This window comes from Rhinopithecus roxellana, chromosome 12 (genome assembly GCF_007565055.1).
Source record: "Rhinopithecus roxellana isolate Shanxi Qingling chromosome 12, ASM756505v1, whole genome shotgun sequence".
NCBI lineage: Eukaryota > Metazoa > Chordata > Mammalia > Primates > Cercopithecidae > Rhinopithecus > Rhinopithecus roxellana.
In genome coordinates, this window is record NC_044560.1 from 54,370,283 (window position 1) to 54,392,130 (window position 21,848).

Below are 21,848 nucleotides of genomic sequence, written 5' to 3' on the forward strand. Positions count from 1 at the left end.
GCATTTATTGCAGATTTTCAGCATTGTTTATTTGAATACCTTCTCCCTATCTCTCCTGCACTAGCTGTCAGCTCCAGGAGACAGGCTGCATCATAGGCCACAGCACACCCAGCACCTGCTACCTATTAATCCCCCAGTACAGTAAGTACCTGTGGAGGGAACAAGTGAAGCGTGTACACCATCCTGAGGAGATGTCATCAACTATAGGGACAGGCAAGATGAGGATTCAAAGGGGAAATGATAGCTGAGCTGGCTTTTGAAGGATGAAGAAGAGTCCTCCACTGAACAGGGAAAAGTTGGAAGCTTTTCATCCAAGATGTGGAATAAAACAAAGATGCCCACTTTCACCACTTATATCCAGCATAATACTGGAAGTCCTAGCCAGAGCAATTAGGCAAGAGAGAGAAATAAAGGGCATCCAAATTGGAAAGAAGGAATTTAAATTGTCCCTGTTTGCAGATGTCATAATCCTATATACAGAAAACCCCAAATCCTCCACTAAAACACTGGTAGGAATAATAAATTCAGTAAAGTTTCAGGATCAAAATCAACATACAAAAGTCAGTAGTCTTTGAGTCTTTGTTTTTGTTTTTGTTTTTGTTTGAGATGGAGTCTCCCTCTGTCGCCCAGGCTGGAGTGCAGTGGCCAGATCTCAGCTCACTGCAAGCTCCGCCTCCCAGGTTTACGCCATTCTCCTGCCTCAGCCTCCCGAGTAGCTGGGACTACAGGCGCCCACCACCTCTCCCGGCTAGTTTTTTGCATTTTTTAGTAGAGACGGGGTTTCACCGTGTTAGCCAGGATGTTCTCAATCTCCTGACCTCGTGATCCGCCCGTCTCGGCCTCCCAAAGTGCTGGGATTACAGGCTAGAGCCACCATGCCCGCCTAGTAGTCTTTCTATATACTAATAGCAAACTATCTAAAAAAGAAAATCTAGAAAACAATCCCATTGACAATAGCTACCAAAAATAAAATAAAATAAAATACCTGAGAATAAGTTTAACCAAGGAGGTAAAAAGCCAGGAGTGGTGGCTCATGCCTGTAATTCCAGCTACTCAGGAGGCTGAGGTGGGAGGATTGCTGAGCCCAAGAATAGGAGACTAGCCTGGGCAACATACAAGACTCCATCTCTTAAAAAAAAATTTTTTTTCAGTGCTCACATGGGTAGATAAAGCATTCTAATTTTTTTTTTTTTCTTTTGAGACAGAGTCTTGCTCTGTCACCCAGGCTAAAGTGCAGTAGTGCGATCTCGGCTCACTGCAACCTCTGCCTCCCGGGTTCAAGCAATTCTCCTGCCTCAGCCTCCTGAGTAGCTGGGATTACAGGCACGCACCACCATGCCCGACTAATTTTTGTATTTTTAGTAGAGACAGGATTTCACCATGTTGACCAGACTGGTCTCAAACTCCTGACCTTGTGATCTGCCTGCCTCGGCCTCCCAAAGTGCCAGGATTACAGGCGTCAGCCACCACCACCGGCCTAAGTATAAATTTGTTTTTATTTTTATTTATTTATTTATTTTTTGAGACGGAGTCTCGCTCTGTCGCCCAGGCTGGAGTGCAGTGGCCAGATCTCAGCTCACTGCAAGCTCCGCCTCCCGGGTTGACGCCATTCTCCTGCCTCAGCCTCCCAAGTAGCTGGGACTACAGGCGCCCGCCAACTCGCCCGGCTAGTTTTTTGTATTTTTTAGTAGAGACGGGGTTTCGCCGTGTTAGCTAGGTTGGTCTCGATCTCCTGACCTCGCGATCCACCCGTCTCGGCCTCCCAAAGTGCTGGGATTACAGGCTTGAGCCACCGCGCCCGGCCCCCTTTTTTAATTTTTTTAAATAAAAAAAAATCAGCCAGGTGTGGTGGCACATGCCTGTAGTCTCAGCTACTTGGGAGGCTGAGGCAGGAGTATCATTTGAGCCCAGGAATTCATAGCTGCAGTGAGCTATGATCAGACCACTGTACTCTAACCTGGGCAACAGAGGGAAACACTGTCTCTTAAAAATTAAATAAAGGAGATGAAAGATCTCTACAGTGAAGGCCAGGTGCAGTGGCTCACGTCTGAAATCCTGGCACTTTGGGAGGCTGAGGTGGGTGGATCACCTAAGGTCAGGAGTTCGAGACCAGCCTGGCCAATATGGTGAAACCCCGTCTCTACTAAAAATACAAAAATTAGCCAGGCATGGTGGCACACACCTGTAATCCCAGCTACTCGGGGGGTTGAGGCAGGATAATCACTTGAGCCCAGGAGGCAAAGGTTGCAGTGAGCCAAGATTGCCTGGGTAACAGAGCGAGACTCCATCTCAAAAATAAAAAAAAAGATCTCTACAAGGAAAACTATAAAACATTAATGAAAGAAATTGAAGAAGATATAAATGAAAAGATTCCACATTCATGGATTGGAAGAATTAATGTTAAAATGTTCATACTACTCAAAGCAATCTACAGATTCAATGCAATCCCTATCAAAATGCCAATGACATTCTTCCCAGAAATAGAAAAAACAAGCCTAAAATTAATATGAAACCACAAAACACCCCAGATAGCCAAAGCAATCTTGAGCAAAAAGAACAGAGCCAAACGCATCATACTATACTACCTGATTTCAAAATATACTACAAAGCTACATTAATCGACAGACATATAGATCAATGGAACAGAATAGAGAGCTCCAAAATAAATCTACACATTTATAGCCAACTGATTTTCAACAAAGGTGCCAGAACACACACTGGGGAATGGACGGTCTATTCAACAATTGATGTTGGGAAAACTGGATACCCACATGTAAAAAATCAAATGAAATGAATACAAAAACTGAAATCAAACCCTTATCTCTCACTGTATAAAAAATCAACTCAGGCCAGGCGTGGTGGCTCACCTGTAATCTCAGCACTTGGGGAGGCTGAGGTGGGCAGATCACTCAGTCAGGAGTTCGAGACTAGGCTGGCCAACATAGTGAAATCCCATTTCTACTAAAAATACAAAAGTTAGCTAGATGTGGTGGCATGTGCCTGTGATCCCAGCTACTCGGGAGGATGAGGCAGCAGGAGAATCGCTTGAACCTGGGAGGCAGAGGTTGCAGTGAGCTGAGATCATGCCACTACATTCCAGTCTGGGCAACAGAGCGAGACTCCATCTCAAAAAAATAAATAAGAAATAAAAAATAAAAACTCAAAATTCATTAAAGACTTAAATGTACGACCCCCAAACTACAAAATTACTGGAAGAAAACAGGGGAAACACTTCATGACATTGTGCTAGGTAAGAATTTTTTGGATAAGGTCTCAAAAGCACAGGCAACAAAAGCAAAAATAGATGTGATTTCTTTATACTAAAACAATTCTGCACAGCAAAGGAACCAATCAACAGAGTTAAGAGACAACCTACAGAATGGGAGAAAACATTTACAAACTACACATCTGACAAGGGGTTAACACCCAAAATATACAAAGAAGTAAAACAACTCAATAGCAACAACAATAACAAAAAAACTAAAATGGGCAAAAGACCTGAATAGGCATTTCTCAAAGGAAGATATACAAATGTCCACCAGGTATATGAAAAAAATGCTCAACATCACTACACATCGTGGAAATGCAAATCAAAACCACAATGAAATAGCATCTCACACCTGTCAGAACGGCTACTATCAAAAGACCAGAGCCGGGAGTGGTGGCTCAAGCCTGTAATCCCAGCACTTTTGGAGGCCAAGGCAGATGGATCACAAGGTCAGGAGTTCGGAACCAGCCTGACCAACATGGTGAAACCCCTTCTCTACTGAAAATACAAAAAATTAGCCAGGCGTGGTGTCACAATGTCTGTAATCCCAGCTACTTGGGAGGCTGAGGCAGGAGAATCACTTGAACCCGGGAGGCAGCAGTTGCAGTGAGCCAAGATTGCGCCACTACACTCCAGCCTGGGAGGCAAAGCGAGACTCCGTCTCAAAAAACAAACAAACAAACCAAAAAAAAAAAAAAAAAACAGAAGACAATATGTGTTGGCAAGGATTTGGGGAAAAGGCAACCCTTTGACACTGTTGATGGGAATGTAAATTGGTACAGCCATTATGTAAAACAGTATGGAGATTCCTCAAAAAGTTAAAAATAGAATTACCATATGATCCAGCAGTCCCACTACTGGGTATATAGCCAAAGGAAATGAAATCAGTATATTGAAGAGATACTTGCACTCCCATGTTTATTGCAGCACTCTTCACAATAGCCAAGATACGGAACCAACTAAGTGTCCACCAGTGGATGAATGGATTTTTTAAATGTGGTATAAAGCCGGGTGTGGTGGCTCAAACCTGCAATCCCAACAACACTTTGGGAAGCCAAGGGGAGAGGATAGCTTGAGGCCAGGAGTTTGAGACCAGCCTGGTCAACATAGAGAGAACCCATCTCTACAAAAACTTAAAAAAAAAAAAATTAGCTGGGCACAGTGGTGCATACCTCTAACACCCAGCTACTCAGGCGGCTGAGGCAGGAGGCTTGCTTGAGCCCAGGAGCTCAAGGTTGCAGTGAGTCATAATTGCACCACTGTATTCCAGCCTGGGTGACAGAGACAGACTCCATCTCAAAAAAAAAAAAATAATAATAATATATATATATATATGTATGTATGTACACACACACACACACACACACACATATACACACACAGACTATGGAATACTATTCAGCCATAAAAATAAAATAAAATCCTGCCATTTGCAACTACATGGATGAACCTGGAGTATGTTATGGTGGGTTTTTTGTTTGTTCATTTTCTTTTGTTTTGTTTTGTTCTTGTGTGTGACAGGGTCTGGCTCTGTTGCCCAGGCTGGAATGCAGTAACTTCAGCTCACAAAAACCTCCACCTGCCAGGCTCAAGCCATCATCCCACCTCAGCATCCCAAGTAGCTGGGACTAGAGGCGCATGCCACCACACCGAGCAATTTTTGTGGTTTTTGTAGAGATCGGGTTTTGCCATGTTGTCCAGGCTGACCTCGAAGTCCTGAGCTCAAGCAATCCGCCCATCTCAGCCTCCCGAAGTACTGGGATTATGGCATGAGCCACCTCCCCCAGAGTATGTTATGTTAAGTGAAATAAAGGCCAGGCACAGAAAGACAAATACCACATGACCTCACTCAAATGTGAATCTTAAAAAGTTGATTTCATGGAAATAGAGTATAATGCTGCTTATCAGAGGCAGGGGTTGTTAGCGGGGATGGAGAGATCTTGGTCAGAGGATGCATAATTACACTTAGGAGGAATAAATTTCAAGAGACCTATTATACAGTAAGGTGATGTAGTTAATTACAACATATTGTATTCTTGAAAAATGTAGAGTAGATGTTCTGCACTATCACCAAAAAAATGAAAATGATGTGAGGTAATGCATCTGTTAATTAGGTTTAATCATAACGTAATGTATATATACTTCAAAACATCACTTGTACATGATAAAAACATAGAATGTTATCTGTCCATTTATTTAAAAAAAATTTTTTTTGAGACAGTCTTGCTCTGTCACCCAGCCCGGAGTGCGGTGGCGCGATCTTGGCTTACTGCAACCTCCACCTCCCAGGTTCAACTGAGCATAGTCTGCTTATGTTTGTATTTTTAATAGAGATGGAGTTTCTCCATGTTGGTCAGGCTGGTCTGAAACTCCTGACCTCAAGTAATCCACCCACCTTGGCCTCCCAAATTGTTGAGATTATAGGCATGAGCCACCACGCCTGGCCTATTTTAATTTTTTTTTTTTAATGAGATAATCATTCGCTTATGCTATGCATATTAAAATAATATTTTGGAGAGAAGAAAAAAAAAAAAGAGTCCTCCAAATAGATTCAGAACACTAAGAGTGGGCCAGGCATAGTGGCTCACGCCTGTAATCCCAGCACTTTGGGAGGCCAAGGTGGGCAGATCACCTGAGGTCAGAAGTTTGAGACCAGCTTGGCCAACATGGTGAAACCCCATCTCTACTAAAAACACAAAAAATTAGCCAGGTGTGATGGCACCCACCCGTAGTCCCAGCTACTCAGGAGGCTGAGGCATGAGAATCGCTTGAACCAGGGAGGCGGAGGTTGCAGTTAGCTGAGATGGCACAACTGTACTCCAGCCCTCCAGCCTGGGCGACAGAGTGAGACTCTGTTTCCAAAAAAAAAAACACTAAGAGTGTCTGCCCATGGCTGAGCCTGGGGTTCACATATGGCTCCTGAACAAGCTGATGCTACACATTCAAGTCTTACCTCTTCCTCCAGGAAGCCTTCTGGGACCAACTCAGTCTGCTTCTGAGCACCTGTGGTCACTCATTCATTCAGCAGTTTTGGGACTCCTTGTATATGAAAGGTCCATCATTTTATGTCTAAGGTCTTCCCACCTCCAACACAGAGTAGGGTCCCCAGGAGAGACAGGACCCTGCTTCTCACTGTCACGATCAACTTCATGGTGGCAGACAAACCCTTCACAAACATTCACAGCCCCAGGATGTCCAGGCTGGCGGGGACCTCAGGGATCACCCAGCACCCTGAGGACTAGAGAGAGGAACACCTGGCCAAAGGTCACACCGTGAGCAGTGGGGTGAACATCCAATCGTTGTGCCCTGAACCTCCCCACACTCTGGGTTAGACCCCTTATGAAGCTGAGGAGGTTGTGGGGAGCTCTCCAGCTGTCCTCAGGTTCAAGGTAAAGCAGTAGGATTGCATTGTGTGGTTGGAGGCTAATACAAAAATTAGCCAGGCATGGTAGTGGGCACCTGTAATCCCAGCTACTCAGGAGGCTACTCGGGAGGCTGAGGCAGGAGAATCCCTTGAATCCGCGAGGCGGAGGCTGCAGTGAGCCAACATTGCACCACCACACTCCAGCCCGGGTGACAGAGTGAGACTCCGTCTTAAACCAAAAACAAAAACAACCAGCCCCATCACCATTTCTGGAGTAAAAAAAGCTTCTGAGCCCCACTGAGAGCTGATCTGGACCAGGCTAGACCTGAGGCTGGGCAGAGGCTCCCAGACTTCCCAGGACCCCTGCTCACCTCCTACAAGGGCACCAGTGCGTCCCTGCTAGCCCAGAAATGTGAGACTCAGTGCCCAGTGTAGACTGACATCTTGGATAGGGAAAGGAGAAGAGTTCTTCACGGGGAGAGGCAAGGATTGAAGCAGGACAGGGAGACCTTTCCGGCACCACCACACTGGCACTCAGCAGTTCTCCCAGCCCCGAGCATGGCAGCAGGCTGGCCACTTCATTTAGTCACCCACTCACTTGCTGTGTACCCAGGGACGAGTACGGACCAAAGCCCTCGAACTCCAATGCTGACTCTGTCTACAGTGCCACAGGACACTGAAAATGGCCCCCAACCATGCAAAGTGGAGTTTGTGGATTATCTGACACCCCCTCTTCTGTTTCCAGTGTAGTCCCTATTAAAGACAGTTTGGTGAGTTTGTTGGTGTTGTTTTGAGAACACTCTGTTGCCCAGGCTGGAGTGCAGTGGTGCGATCTCGGTTCACCGCAACCTCTGCCTCCTGGGTTCAAGAGATTCTCCTGCCTCAGTGTCCCGAGTAGCTGGGACTATAGGAGCATGCCACCATGCCCAGCTAATTTTTGTATTTTTGGTAGAGACAGGGTTTCACCATGTTGGCCAGGCTGGTCTCAAATTCCTGGCCTCAAGTGATCCACCTGTCTCGGCCTCCCAAAGTGCTGAGATTACAGGCATGAGTCACCATGCCCAGCTTGGTGGGGTTTTTTGTTTGTTTTTGTTTTTGTTTTGAGACAGGATCTCACTCTGTCATCCAGGCTAGAGTACAGTAGCATGGTCTTGACTCACTGCAGCCTCCACCTCCCAGGCGGGCTCAAGTGATCCTCCCACCTCAGCCTTCCGAGTAGCTGGGTCCGCAGGTACGTGCCACCGTGCCTAGCTTTTTTTTTTTTTTGTATTTTTGGTAGAGACGGGGTTTCACCATGTTGGCCAGGCTGGTCTCAAACTCCTGAGCTCAAGCAATTCACCTGCCTCAGCCTCCCAAAGTGCTAGGATGACAGGTGTGAGCCACCATGCCTGGCCAGGGATTGTTTGTTTGTTTGTTTGCTTGTTTGCCTTTCATTAAAAACAGCTTTGGCACCAAGCCAGAAAATGTTCCCAAACCCTTTTGTATTCCAGAGGAACTAACGAAATTCAAGAGAAATCCAAAGAGATCCGCCATCCAGGCAGTGCTGCAGAGGTGGCAATCAAGGCCAGAGTGTTCTTAGCTGACAGGAGGCTACCTGTGTCCTCAAGAGCCCAACTTCCACTCCCAACACCCACCTCCACCCCCAGACTCAATAGAGGCAGTGCAAGGAAGCTGAATGCCAGCTGGGCTCAGAGTCGGGACATGTGGGTTGGAATCCCGTATCTGCGCCTTCATCTGGCTGAGCCTCAGATTCCTTAAGAGCTCAGACTCTGGGGCCAAACTGCTGGGTTCAGATCTCAGCTTTGCCACTTCCTACCAGTGTGATCTTGAGCAAGTCACTTACCCTCTGTGAGATTCCTTATCTGGGATACGGGGATGATAACTGCACCTACCTCATAGAGAACTGAATGAATTCATATATGCAAAAAAGCTCTGTGAAGATGGGTTACTATTGCTATCTCTGTAAAACGGTGATGATGATATGTCCCTTCCCCAGCGCCTTGCCCCCATTTACTGATGAAGGAAAAAGTCATAAAGCATTAAATACAACAAGGCATAGGAGAAGATACGAGCAGCCCCTCCCACCTGGGAGACGCTCTGCCCTGCACTCAGATGACAAGAGCAAGCGGCCCTGCTACTCAGATCCCACCCTTGACCTCGCTGCTGAAAAGCTGCCTGTCCCCATTCATTCATTAAGCATTCCCTGGCCTCTGGCCACACCCGTCCCTATGCTGGGTATACCAAGAGCAGCCTTGTGTTGCTCCCTGGCTGGTGGGAGGGATGTGTGTGCCAATCTAGCACACAATCCAGTGTGAAAACAGTTAAGGCAGAGGCTCATGGTGCCATGAGATCTGGGAAGGACTTCCAGAGGAGGCAGCACCTGAGCTGAGATCTGAGGACTCAGAAGGAACTTGCTGGGGAGACAAGTTTGGGGAGATGCAGGAAGGCTGGGGGTAGCTCCAGCAGAAGACACAGCAAGTACAACATCCCGGAGGAGAGAACAAAGGTGGGACACCGAGGCCGTGGAGAGCAGCTCGATATGGCTGAGGCAGAGACAACAGAGGGGTGGGGATGGTGGAAGGAAAAGGGAGGTGTGGGCAGGGGCCAGAGTGCCAATATCCCTTTGTCTCAAGTAAGGAATGTGCAAATCATCCTCGGGTAGCTGTCTGAGCAGGTCAGGAGTCAGCACATTTACCTTTTAGAAGCATCCCTCCAGTGTGGAGAGCGGAGTGAAAGGGGCTGACATGGGATGGGGCACCCAGGGGAGACAAGATGCACAGCGTCTGGTGCAGATGCTGAGTTCTGCAGTGGCTGTGCAGATGGAGGGAGGGGATGGATAAGACATTTATTTGTTCCAGCCCCTTTAAAAAAAAAGGCTTTTCCTGAAAATATCCTCAGAGGTCAGCCACACTACACCCATTACAACCTCTGCCAGTCTGTCCTGAGCCCATCTCCATACACTCCATCCACTGCCAGGCGCTGCTGGGCACTTAGGTCTGCCCTGTGCCTCAGCACCTAATCTCAGCTCCAAAATGCAGAGAAAAGTTCTCTTCAAGGTCACTTTGCAGGACAGCTTTCCACAGCCCTCATGTGATCCTGTGCTTGCTCTCCCAAAGAGGTTCCACTCCCCGAGAACACCCACCTCACCCCACCACACATACTCACTCCCACACATACCTCACACCCTGTCTCTCCCACCAGCTCTGTGGCTTTGGGGTCCTGAGCTCTGAGCATGAAGCATCGCAAGGCCATGGAGCTCAGACGTCCCCCAGAAACATGTACAGAACTCTGCAGGGAGAAACATACACCCACCAAATAGAATTCCAGAGGCCAACACTTGCTGAAGGTGATTCCACTCAGCACAGCCAGCCCGTAGGGGATCTGATAGCCCCTGGGGCTTGTTTGGAGACTGCTGCTGATAATAAACCAGCCCAGGGGCTCTGCGATTTCTCCTTCCAAAAGAGCTAGAAAATGGCCCGTGGAGAGTGTGAGGAGTTGCAGAGCATATGAGTTAAAATGGAAACGTCAATCTCTTTCTGGGTGCCCAGCCTCCAGAGCCCTCCCGCTGCCCCAGCCCACCCTCCATACCCGTCGCAGATGATTTCCGACATTCTGGATCATCGCGCCGGGTGGCCGGGGAAAGCAGCACCCTCCCAGAGACACAAGCTGGTCACCTGAGCAACAGCCAGGCCTGGCTCCAAATGAAGCCTGTGGGCCTCTCCTGCTCCTCCTCTCCAGCTCCCGCCCACCCACCAGAGCCAGCTGTTATCACCCCGAGTCCCGCCTCTCTTCAGACTGCCCTCGGCCCCCCTTTTCCTAGGAGCCCTGCACAGAAAGCTCCAGTGCCCGCTTAGCGGAGAAGAAGGACGGGGCTGCCAGCTAGGCCACAGACACGTCAAGGGGCCTGTGCCCGCCCACTGGGCACCCAGCCCCAGTCAAACTCCAGGCATCCCCAGTCCCAGAGCCCATCATCCTGCCAACAGTGTCTCTTGGCTCTGTGATCACTCCCAGGGAAGGGGGCTGGGGGGCGTCCAGGTCCCTGATCCCAGCCAGCAGATAGGCAAAAGAGCCATGAGGCTTCCATCCATCCACAAGGGGTCAGGCTAGAAGGTGGCAGGAGGCCAAGGAGCTGCCAGCAACCTCCCGGAGAGAAACCAGATCCACCTGCTAGGATTCTTCACCCCGGGAGCGCTGCCCACCAGCTCCTCAGCTCCAGGCCGCAGGCATCCAGCAGTTGCTGTTTGGGGACAGGACACACCCCTCACTTCCTTTAAATAGGCAGTATGACTTTTCTAAAAGTGGCACCTGCCAAATTCCACCCCAGCGGCCATGCAGGCTTCAGCCCCTGGGACACCCACTCGTTTCTCTCTAGCCACCACCAACTGAGAGACCACCAGGGTTTTCCCTTCTCTGTCTGACTTCTGCCCACAGGCTTGATCAGGAGGTCTTGACACTCACGTTGGACTAAGGACAGGACAATGAGTGATTGGTGGCTAAGGGAAGTGAGGGGTGGGGGGGGCAGGGAAAGGATTCAGGCATGGGGGCTGGGATGAACAAGTACATGGAAAATAATAGCATGCACCCCATAATAACCAAGCACCTGCCGTGTGCCAGGCCTTGGACTGGTCCTCCTCCGACCCCACTGGCAAGATTCCTTAGGAAGGGTAGGTAACATGCCCCAGGTGGCACAGCCAGTGAGTGCACAGCCCAGCTGAGACAGACCAGCTGGATTCCGAGGCCACAGCCTTCCTTCCATCCTTAGGGCCTCTCGCTCATTCACCACAGATCTAATCATGCCTCCTCCGGGCCTGTCTTGCCTAAGAGGCTTGGGTTCTCCTTCTTTCACTAATGTACCACGTGACTCTGAGCAAGTTCCCTCCTTTCTCTGGGCCTCCCTGCTCCATAAGTCAAGGACTTTAATAATGTTCATCCCCATGAGCTCAGGCCTTGCCCTCAAACAGCTTGTCAGTGGTCAGCCATTCCGTGTCTACAAATGAGAAATTAAAGTCACACCTTAAAAACTGCAAGATGGCCCATGGATGGCCCTGAGGATTGGGGCAATCCTGGAGGCTTCCTGGAGGATGTAGTGCTAGACCTGGCCCGAAGACTGAATGGGCTTGGATAGGCTGAGAAGAGGGGTGAGGTGGAAGGCCTGACAGGCACAGAACAGGAGGCAGTCACAGGCTGTGAGGAGCATCACCTTGCAGGAAAGCTGGGAACCTGTCATGGAGGGTTCGAATGTCAGACATTGGAGTTTAGGCATTAAGGAGCCTCTGAGAATGACGGAATGATGAGTACACTTGACATGAGGAAAGACACCTGAGGTGGACTGGAGAGGTATCATAAGACTTCCCTGAGGCGCGGTGGCTCAAGCCTGTAATCCCAGCACTTTGGGAGGCCGAGACGGGCGGATCACGAGGTCAGGAGATCGAGACCATCCTGGCTAATACGGTGAAACCCCGTCTCTACTAAAAAATACAAAAAACTAGCCGGGCGACAAGGCGGGCGCCTGTAGTCCCAGCTACTGGGGAGGCTGAGACAGGAGAATGGCGTGAACCCGGGAGGCGGAGCTTGCAGTGAGCTGAGAGCTGGCCACTGCACTCCAGCCTGGGCGGCAGAGCAAGACTCCGTCTCAAAAAAAAAAAAAAAAAAAGACTTCCCTGGATGGTAAGGAAACCAGCCCAAAGAGGGGACAGTTCATCTTACTGGGTCCCCAAGATAGCTTGACAGGCAGCCAGGGCAATTTCAGAATCCTCCCTCTGCAGAAGGAGGAACGAAAACCCAGAGACCTCCTGGCCCCCAAGCCTACCCTCTCTCCAGACAACTGCAATGCCCCACACTCACTGGATTCGGCTCACCCCTACATCTTACATATGGCTAAACTGAGGCCCGGAGGAAAGTGAGCCTCCCAAAGACACACAGTGAGGAAGTTGGCTAGAATCACACTCTTGACCTCAAGTCCAGAGCCCTGTCCACCCGCCACACAGCAAGGCATGAAATGAGAGAGGCTTCCGTTAGACTAACGAGAGGACTTCCAGAAAGGCTGAATCAATCTTAGTGTCAGGAACAAGCAGCAGAGAGCTAGATCTTTCTACAGGGCCCCCTCCAGCCCACGAAGGTCCCTATTCTCTCTGCGCTGTCTATTACAGAGCTCACTCCTGTGTCACCACAACAGCTCTGTGCAGTCTGTTACTCCAGTGAATGTTCCCGTGGGTGTCTGCCTCTCCTTTCCAACTCCCTCAGGAACCCCCCAAGGGCTTGGACCACATCTTACCCATCTCTGTGCCCCTCCCCACCACACTGCAGACTCGGACACTCTGTGCAAGAGGCATGAAACACACATGGTTGGATCACAGTCCGGAACAGTGGATCAAGAAGAGGTCTGTGGTTCTCAAACGCCAGCCTGCACCAGAATCACCTGGAGGGCTTGTTAAAATACAGATTGCTGGGCCCTGTCCCCACAGTTTTTGATTCCGTAGAACTGAAGTAGCACCCAAGAATTTGTGTTTCTAACAAGATCCCAAAAGATGCCGATGCCACTGGTCCAAGGACCGCGCTTGGAGAACTGGCGAGCTAGGTCAGCCCTCCCATTTTACACATGGGGACAATGAGGCCCAGAGATTTTTTTTTCTTTCCTTTTCTTTTTTTGACAGAGTCTCACTCTGTCACCCAGGCTGGAGTGCAGTGGCACAATCTCAGCTCACTGCAACCTCCACCTCCTGGGTTCAAGCGATCCTCCTGCCTCAGGCTCCTGAGTAGCTGGGGTTGCAGGCACGTGCCACCAGGCCTGGCTAATTTTGTTTTTTAATATTTTTTAGCAGAGATGGGATTTCACCATGTTGGCCAGGCTGTTCTCGAACTCCTGACCTCAGTGATTTGCCCACCTCGGCCTCCCAAAGTGCTAGGATTACAGGCATGAGCCACTGCACCCGGCGAAGGCCCAGAGATTTTAAAGGCAGCACTTGACGGTATGTCACTGTCATCATCATAGTCACTATCATTATAACCCTGTCATTACAGCCCTTTTCAATGTCCAGCACTGTGCAAGCACATCATGTATGTTATTGCCTTTAGGCCTCACCCTAAAAGGAAGATATTATGATTATTATTTTCCTGTAGAGGAAAAAATGGAGGCAAAGAGTATTAAGTCATTTGTCCAAAGTCACATCAATGGGAAGGGAACATCGGGATTTGAACCCTGACCTAAGTCCAAAGCCCACAAATTTAACCACCATCCTCCTCAACCTGCTTACAGCTGATGCTGACCAGCCAAATAATTCTCTAGGGGCTCCCAAATCCCACAGGCTCATCTCTAGTGTGAGGGGAGCTTGTGGTGCCCTCAGCCCAAAGGCCCAGTCCCTGAGTGGGCCTCTGGGGAGTCTCGCATCCAGAGAAAGCCTGCGTCTTCACACCTGTGAACCCAGAGGATTTTCTCTTTCAAACACTCATTTTCCCAGACTACAACCTTCTTCACCTGGCCCCACGGATCAGGCCTTTCTGGCTGGAGGCCAAACATCTGCATTAATTCTTCTGGTCCATGTCTTAACTCTGCCTCCCCACTCATTGACAAAACACAATGAAATTATCTCCACTTATATTCCACAGTGATTCTGGGTTGTCGCTGTCAGGCACGGGTCCGTCTCTCCCACCAGACTGGGAGCTCACATGAGCAGGGACCTCTTCTGAGTCATCTGAGTCCCCAGCACAAGGCCTGCCCGGAGGAAGGGTGTAGTGACTAAGTGAAGAATAAATGAATGAATGAGTGGGTTTAAGGGCAAAAGAGGAAATGAATGAGTGAATAAATAACCAAACTCCCAGGAATTCCCTCTCCTGGGTCTTTGGCCTTCCCAGACAGGACCACAGACTCTCTGGGGAGGAGGGACCTCTGACACCATCTACACCAACTTCCACTTACAGTACTGTCCTAGCCGAACTCCTGCAGCTCCTACCAGAACCTACAGCTCCACACACACACAAGGGCCAGAAGGGTCTTGCCATGACCGTGGCTCTGGGCTGCTCAGAACAAGGCTGCTCCTCTCTCCTGTCCTCCACTCAGCCCTGGCCTCCCTGTCCAGACTTCTTTCTTCTGATCCCCTCATGCCATGAATAGAACCACCCACTGCTCCCTCACACCCCTGGAGTGTCCTTTGTTTCTTCTGTTCCCTCCACCCCGATGCCCATTTAATAAGTCTACATCTAAACCCTGCCTGCCATCAAGGCCAGCTCAAATGCCACTGCCTACAGGAAGCCTTCTTGGCCCCTCCCAAGTGGAATTACATTCTCCCGCTATGTGCCCCAATGCCTGTGTGCGCACACACACACACAACACACACACACTTCACAGCCCTTTCTCGGAGCATTTTCTCTTAAATTGGACTGATTTGTGGTAATTCCCCCTTTTTGACCTTGAGCTAGCCAGCATCAGGGATGCGACTGACCCGTCAGAGTATCCTGGCCCCTCCCCCTGAACACTCAGGGCCTTGAACATAGTAGATGCTCAGCAAGTGTCCAGAAAATGAATGAATGAGTAACTGCAAAAGAATGAAGGAATGTATGTGTGAGTGAAAAGAAGTAAACGCATGTGTAAATGCATGCTCAAGTGAATGTGTGGATACAACGTTCTCATTCCCTCCTGTTCTCCAAACCAAAAACTCCCAGTTGCTCCTGGCCCCCTCCTAGGGGCCCCTTAGGCATGGCATGACAGAATAAAGGAAGTTGTGGGATAAATGCGGGGCAGGGGGACAAAGGAAGGAAGGACAGAGGAAGGGGTTAGTGATACCAGCACTAGAGGAAGTGGAGGTGACCTGGCTTCAAAGCCTGGCGCTCCTCACAGCCACATTTCTTTATGGAGAAGCTGGGGCAAGGAGAGCAGTGAGAAGCCAGAGGAGGGGGAAAGAAGTGTCCAGAGGAAAGAAGACACAGTCTGGTGGGGATGGAGGGCGGGAACGCCAAGTCCGGGAGGCCAGATTCAGGATGGATGAGCAGGCTGTGGGGCCCAGCCCTGAACTCATCCTGCCTAGGGGCCTCGGATATGCCCTCCCTCTCCCTCTCTCACTACATCCTCCTTTGGGGACTGGAATCCCCTCGCTGGCCCAGTTGGCCGTCTGGATCCAGAGTGACTTCCCGAATTTGGCCCTGGCTCTCGAATTGCTCACAACAGGGGCTAGTGCTCCTCCCAGCCGCCCCGTCCCCAAATGAGTCAGCAGAGGCTGCACACTCTGGCCTCTGAGTCTTGCGCCCCCAGGTCCTCTCCGGAGCCAGCCTCTGCAGCGCGCCGTGCCGGGTGACCCCAGCCCGCCCCAACCCTAGTGAGAGACCCATCGCAGCGTAAATCCCAGGGTGCTTCATGCCCCAGCCTGAAAGTAAGACCGTGCAAGGCAGCACCTGTCTGTCTGGAGGCCAGGGCCAGGGTTCAGGCTGATCTCCCCAGGCAGCGTGCTGGAGCGGAGGAGGAGCCCAAGAAACGTGGCCTTCCCCGGCGGTGGGCAGGGAAGCGGCTCTTACCCAAAGGATAGGAGGCTCCGCCCCGGCGGCGTGCAGGGCAGAGGCCGAGGGAGCCCGCTGGGGGCTTCGGGGGAGCGAGTCCGCGGGGAGGGGCTCAGAAACAGGCCTCCGAGGTCCCCGAGCACAGCCGGAGGCGGGAAGCTGCGGGCAGGCTGAAGGGCGGCACTGAGGCGGCGGCGCGGCAGAGTTCCTGGACGGCTCTGCCCCTCCCGGCCCCTCCCCGGCGCGGGTGCGGCACCCGGGGCTGCCCAGCCTGCACATCACACAGGCCCGGGCCCCGCCGGCGCCAGGCTCCCCACCCGCAAGGCGTCAATCCCCTGGCGCTGGGCACAGGCGGAAACGCGGGCAGGCCGCACCAGGCAAGGTCCAGGCAGAGTGCCCCTGAGCCGCCTTCTGCGATGCGGAGGCGGCCACTCAGCCTTCCAAAGGGATATTTGCTATTCGTTCACACCTTGACTGAGCACCTACTATGTTCCAGACCCTGCACTGTGTCCTGGGATGACGTTCTGAGCAGGATGCACCGTCCTTGCCCTCATGGGTGTTGATAGAAAGGGGGGGAAAAAGTGGATAGTTTTGCACAGCACAAAGCAAATGCATACCACCCATGATGTCTTTCCTCAGAGAGAAGCTAGACTAGAGCTGGCAGATGCAGACGCGGTTGGTAAGAGACGGTGGTACCCCTCCCTCCCCCGTGTATGTATTGTTATTTAAGAGATGATATGAAATCTACGATGTGTGATCACGGTCTGAAAAGAGCCGCGCAGAAAAACGTCCATCAGGCCGGGCGCGGTGACTCACCCCTGTAATCACAGCATTTTGGGGGACCGAGGCAGGTGGATCACCGGAGGTCAGGAGTTCGAGACCAGCCTGGCAACCATGGTGAAACCCCATCTCTACTAACCATACAAAAAATTAGCCGGGCGTGGTGGCAGGCGCCTGTAATCCCAGCTACTCGGGAGGCTGAGGCAGGAGAATTGCTTGAACCCGAGAGGCAGAACTTGCAGTGAGCTGAGATCGGGCCACTGCACTCCAGCCTGGGCGACAAGAGCAAAACTGTTTCAAAAAGAGAAAAAAGAAAAAGAAAAACGTCCATCATTGTCATGTTTGGGATCTAGGCTCAGGTGGCAAACTTAGAAGGGTCCGGACAAAAGACAGTGGTGGTCCCTTCTAAGAAGGAAGTGAATCCCCGGAGGAGGAGACACTTGGCAAGTGGAGTGCATTCCACACACCAGAACTAGGGATTCAGAGGGGGCTAGGCATTCCAGGCACCCACAGAGGCTGGCACCTGAACTCATCCTGCCCTGGCAACTCTGGGGAGAAAAGGGCAATTTATGTACAAAGAGAGCAGCCGTGCTGAGCTTGGCCACCTGGGGCCCAAGCAGCCCTCCTGTGGAGGGCCTCTCGGTGTAACCAAAACGGGGGCCTTGCCTTTGTCACTTGCTTCCACCATCTTCTGAGAGCACGATAAGGGTTCAGTGTCATGGCAGAATGATGAACACCCCGTGCACAGGGCTTTGACAGCACCCTGGATGGCCACTCCAGCCATCTCTTGCTCAGCTGTCCTCATCAGTGTTGGAGTCTCAACTCAGCAGAGGCCCCAGGTGTCAGCAACAGCAAAGTGCCTATGCTTCGGGCCGAATAAAAACCTCTTCCTTCTTTAATCCAGTGCCTAAGGAGTTTTGTCTGCGGCTCATCCTGTTACAAAAGGACATCTTAGATCACTTTCCAAGTGCAAGTGAGGCACATGTGGGAACACCCAGAAACATTTGGGGCAGGTGGACTGTGCTGAGAAGGGGAATTCCCACACTGGCAAGATGAATCTGGTCTGCATAAACCATGATTTAATTTTAATGTGCCACTCTCATCAAGTGGTGAATCCTGAGAATACTCAGATTAACCATATTGGGTATACTGTTTTGTAATCTGCTTTTTCTCTTAATTATCAAATATTGGCCGGGCGCGGTGGCTCAAGCCTGTAATCCCAGCACTTTGGGAGGCCGAGACAGGGCGGATCACGAGGTCAGGAGATCGAGACCATCCTGGCTAACACGGTGAAACCCCGTCTCTACTAAAAATACAAAAAAACTAGCCGGGCGAGGTGGCGGGTGCCTGTAGTCCCAGCTACTCGGGAGGCTGAGGCAGGAGAATGGCATGAACCCGGGAGGCGGAGCTTGCAGTGAGCTGAGATCTGGCCACTGCACTCCAGCCTGGGCGACAGAGCGAGACTCCGTCTCAAAAAAAAAAAAAAAAAAAATTATCAAATATTAAGCAATTCTCTTTTCATGATTTTCTTTCTTTCTTTCTTTCTTTCTTTCTTTCTTTCTTTCTTTTTTCCAATCGTAGAGATGGGATCTACCCATCTGTCTGGGCTGGACTTGAACTCCTGGCCTCAAGTGATCCTTCCTCTTCAGCCTCCTAAAGTGCTGGGATTACGGGCATGAACCATTATGCTGAGCCTTTCCATGATTTTTATTGCTACACAGTATTTCTTTACGTGGATTTATTTCCATTTATTTAGCCAATCTCTTTCCTTTTCTTTTTTTTTTTTTTTTTTTTTTTGAAACAGTATCACTCTGTCCCAGGCTGGAATGCAGTGGCACAATCTCGGCTCACTGCAACCTCCGCCTCCCGGGTTCAAGCGATTCTCCTGCCTCAGCCTCCTGAGAAGCTGGGACTACAGGTGGTCACCATCATGCTCGGCTAATTTTTGTATTTTTAGTAGAGACGGGATTTCACCATGATGGCCAGGATGGTCTTGATCTCCTGCCCACCCCAGCCTCCCAAAGTGCTGGGATTACAGGCATGAGCCACCACTCCCAGCCTGTTTTGTTTTTAATAGCTTTATTGAGATATAGTTAATAAACAATTAACTGCACATATTTAAAGTGTGCAATTTGATGAGTTTTGATATACTTATATAATATATATATGCATATAAATTACATATATATACATATGTGTGTGTGTGTATATATATGTATATATCTCCATCATCTCATTCGTCACCATGTCAAGGTAATGAACATATTCATCACTGCCAAAGTTTCCTCATGGCCCTACACTGCCCACTTCCCCACATCCCCAAGCAAATAACAATCTGCCTTCTCTCCCTAGATTAGTTTTCATTTTCTAGAATTCTATATAAATGGAAGCATACAGTATGTATTATTTTTGTCTGCCTTTGTTCACTCAGCATAATTATTTAGCAATTCATATGTTTTGTTGCATATATCAATAATTTGTTCTCTTTTATTATTGCTGAGCAGAATGCCATGGTATGAATATAACAGAATTTGCTTATCCATTCACCTATTGATGATGGATTTTTGTTTTTTTCTAGTTACTGGCTAGCATACAAATAAAGCTTATATGAGCATTTGTGTTCAAATCTGTGTGTAGGCATGCGCTTTTTTTTTTTTTTTTTTTTTTTTTTTTTTTTTTTTTTTTTTGAGATGGAGTTTCACTCTTGTGGCCCAGGCTGGGGTGCAGTGGCATGATCTTGGTTCACCACAACCTCCGTCTCCCAGGTTCAAGTGCTTCTCCCACCTCAGCCTCCCAAATAGCTGGGATTACAGGTATGCACCACCATGCCTGGCTAATCTTGTATTTTTAGTAGAGATGGGGTTTCTCCATGTTGGTCAGACTGGTCTCGAACTCCTGACCTCAGGTGATCTGCCTGCCTCGGCCTCCCAAAGTGCTGGGATTACAGGCATGAGCCACTGCACCCAGCAGACGTGTACTTTTATTTGTTTTAAATAAGTGCCTAATAGTGGCGTGTAGTCACAGCTACTCAGGAGACTGAGGCACAAGGACTGCTTAAGCACAGGAGCTCAAGTCTTGAGTAATAGACTCAATTGCTTGGGTCTGTTTTTGGACTCTGTACTTTGGTTGTGTTAATCTACATGTCTACTGTTTTTGTTTTGTTTTGAGATGGAGTCTTGCTCTGTCGCCCAGGCTGGCATGCAGTGGTGCAATCTCAGCTCACTGCAATCTCTGCCTCCTGGGTTCAAGCAATCTTGGTGCCTCAGCCTCCCATGTAGCTGGGACTTCAGGTGTACACCACCATGCCTGGCTAATTTTGTATTTTTAGTAGTGACAGGGTTTCGCTATGTTGGCCAGACTGCTCTCAAACTCCCGACCTCAGGTGATCCACCTGCCACGGCCTCCCAAACTGTTGGGATTACAGGAGTGAGCCACATCACCTGGCCCTATATGTCTATGTTTAAGCCAATACTACATTTCCCTGATTATCATCTTGAAATCAAGTAGTGTAGGTCCTCCAACTTGGTTTTTCTTTTTCAAAGTTGTTTCGATTATTCTGAGTCCTTTGCATTTTACTTAAATTTTAGAATCAGCTCATCCATTTCTTTTTTAAAAGCCTGCTTGGATTTTGGTTGGGATTATGTTGAATCTATAGGTTAATTTGGAGAGAACTGAGATTAATAATTTTGATTCATGAACATGGTATATCTCTCTATTTAGATTTTCTTTAATTTCTCTCGGCAGTGTATTATAATTTCAGGCTACAGGTCTTGCATATCTTTTTTTTTTAAGATGCATTTATTCAGCATCATTATCAGACCATTACATTTAGCAATCAACAGCAAGGGTGCAAAAAAAAATCTGCATTAAAACCCTTTGTTGGAATGCTTTACACCTTCCACAGAACAGGAACTAAAATAACCTGTTAACACAATTAGTGACAAATACAGTCCTCAAGTTTTTCACCCATACACAGAAGTATGGTCTAAACCATGTCTTCTTTGTAGCAGCTAGGCCCTGCTAGGCTGAGTTCACAAATCTGTTATAACCCGTAGCTTCTCTGTCCCTTCTCTGGCTCTCCTCTCCTGCTAAGCTTTCTTTCCTGTCAGTAATTAAAATCTTCTGCCACTGACGTAGCTACTGTTGCTACTGGAACTGTCATAGCCACCTTGGTTTTGTGGTTAGGCAAAGTATGGTCCTCCACCACCATAGGGGCCAGAGCTTCTGCCTCCAAAGTTTTCTCCCTTCTTGGGTCCAAAATCCGAAGAATGATTGTTGTAATTGCCAAAATCACTGTAGCTTCCACCACTTCCAAAATTGCTTCCATCATTACCAAATCCATTATAGCTATCCCCACTGCCACTATATCCACCACCACTCTGGCTGCCACCAAAGCCACCATGACCACTAAAGTTTCCTCCATGACCAAAGTTGTCATTCACACCATAACCACCTTCACAACCACCACCAAAGTTTCCAGAACCTCTTCAACCTCTTTGGCTGGAGGAAGCACTAGCCATCTCTTGCTTTGACAAGGCTTTCCTAACTTCACAGTTGTGGTCATTCACAATATGGTATTTCTGAACGACAGTCTTATCCACGCCGTCATGGTTGTCAAAAGTTATAAAGACAGAGCTCCTTTTCTTGCCAATGCCTCGGTCAGTCATGATTTCAATCACTTCTATTTTTCCAAACTGTTCAAAATAATCTATTAGGTGATGTTCTTCAGTGTCTTCTTTAATGTCACCAACAAACATCTTTTTCACAGTTAAGTGGGCACCTAGTCTTTAAGAATCTTCTCTTGAGACAGCTCTCTTTGTTTCCACAACTCTTCCATCCACCTTGTGTGGCCTTGCATTCGTGGCTGCATCCACCTCCTCCACAGTGGCATATGTGACAAACCCAAAGCCGCTGGTGCACTTGGTGTTTGGATCTCTCATGACCACATGG

The 21,848-nt window shown here is 49.1% G+C and overlaps 1 protein-coding gene across 1 annotated transcript in view; it reads right to left on the reverse strand.

Annotated features, from left to right (window-relative positions):
• Positions 1–10,429, reverse strand: part of ACOT11 (acyl-CoA thioesterase 11) — a 61,868-nt gene extending 51,439 nt beyond the window's left edge. Inside the window, exon 1 of the mRNA XM_010372549.2 lies at positions 10,221–10,429. Coding sequence (XP_010370851.1) covers positions 10,221–10,253 — 33 coding nt within the window. The 5' untranslated portion in view covers positions 10,254–10,429. The remainder of the gene's footprint in view (positions 1–10,220) is intronic.
• Between the last annotated feature and the right edge of the window lie 11,419 nt (positions 10,430–21,848).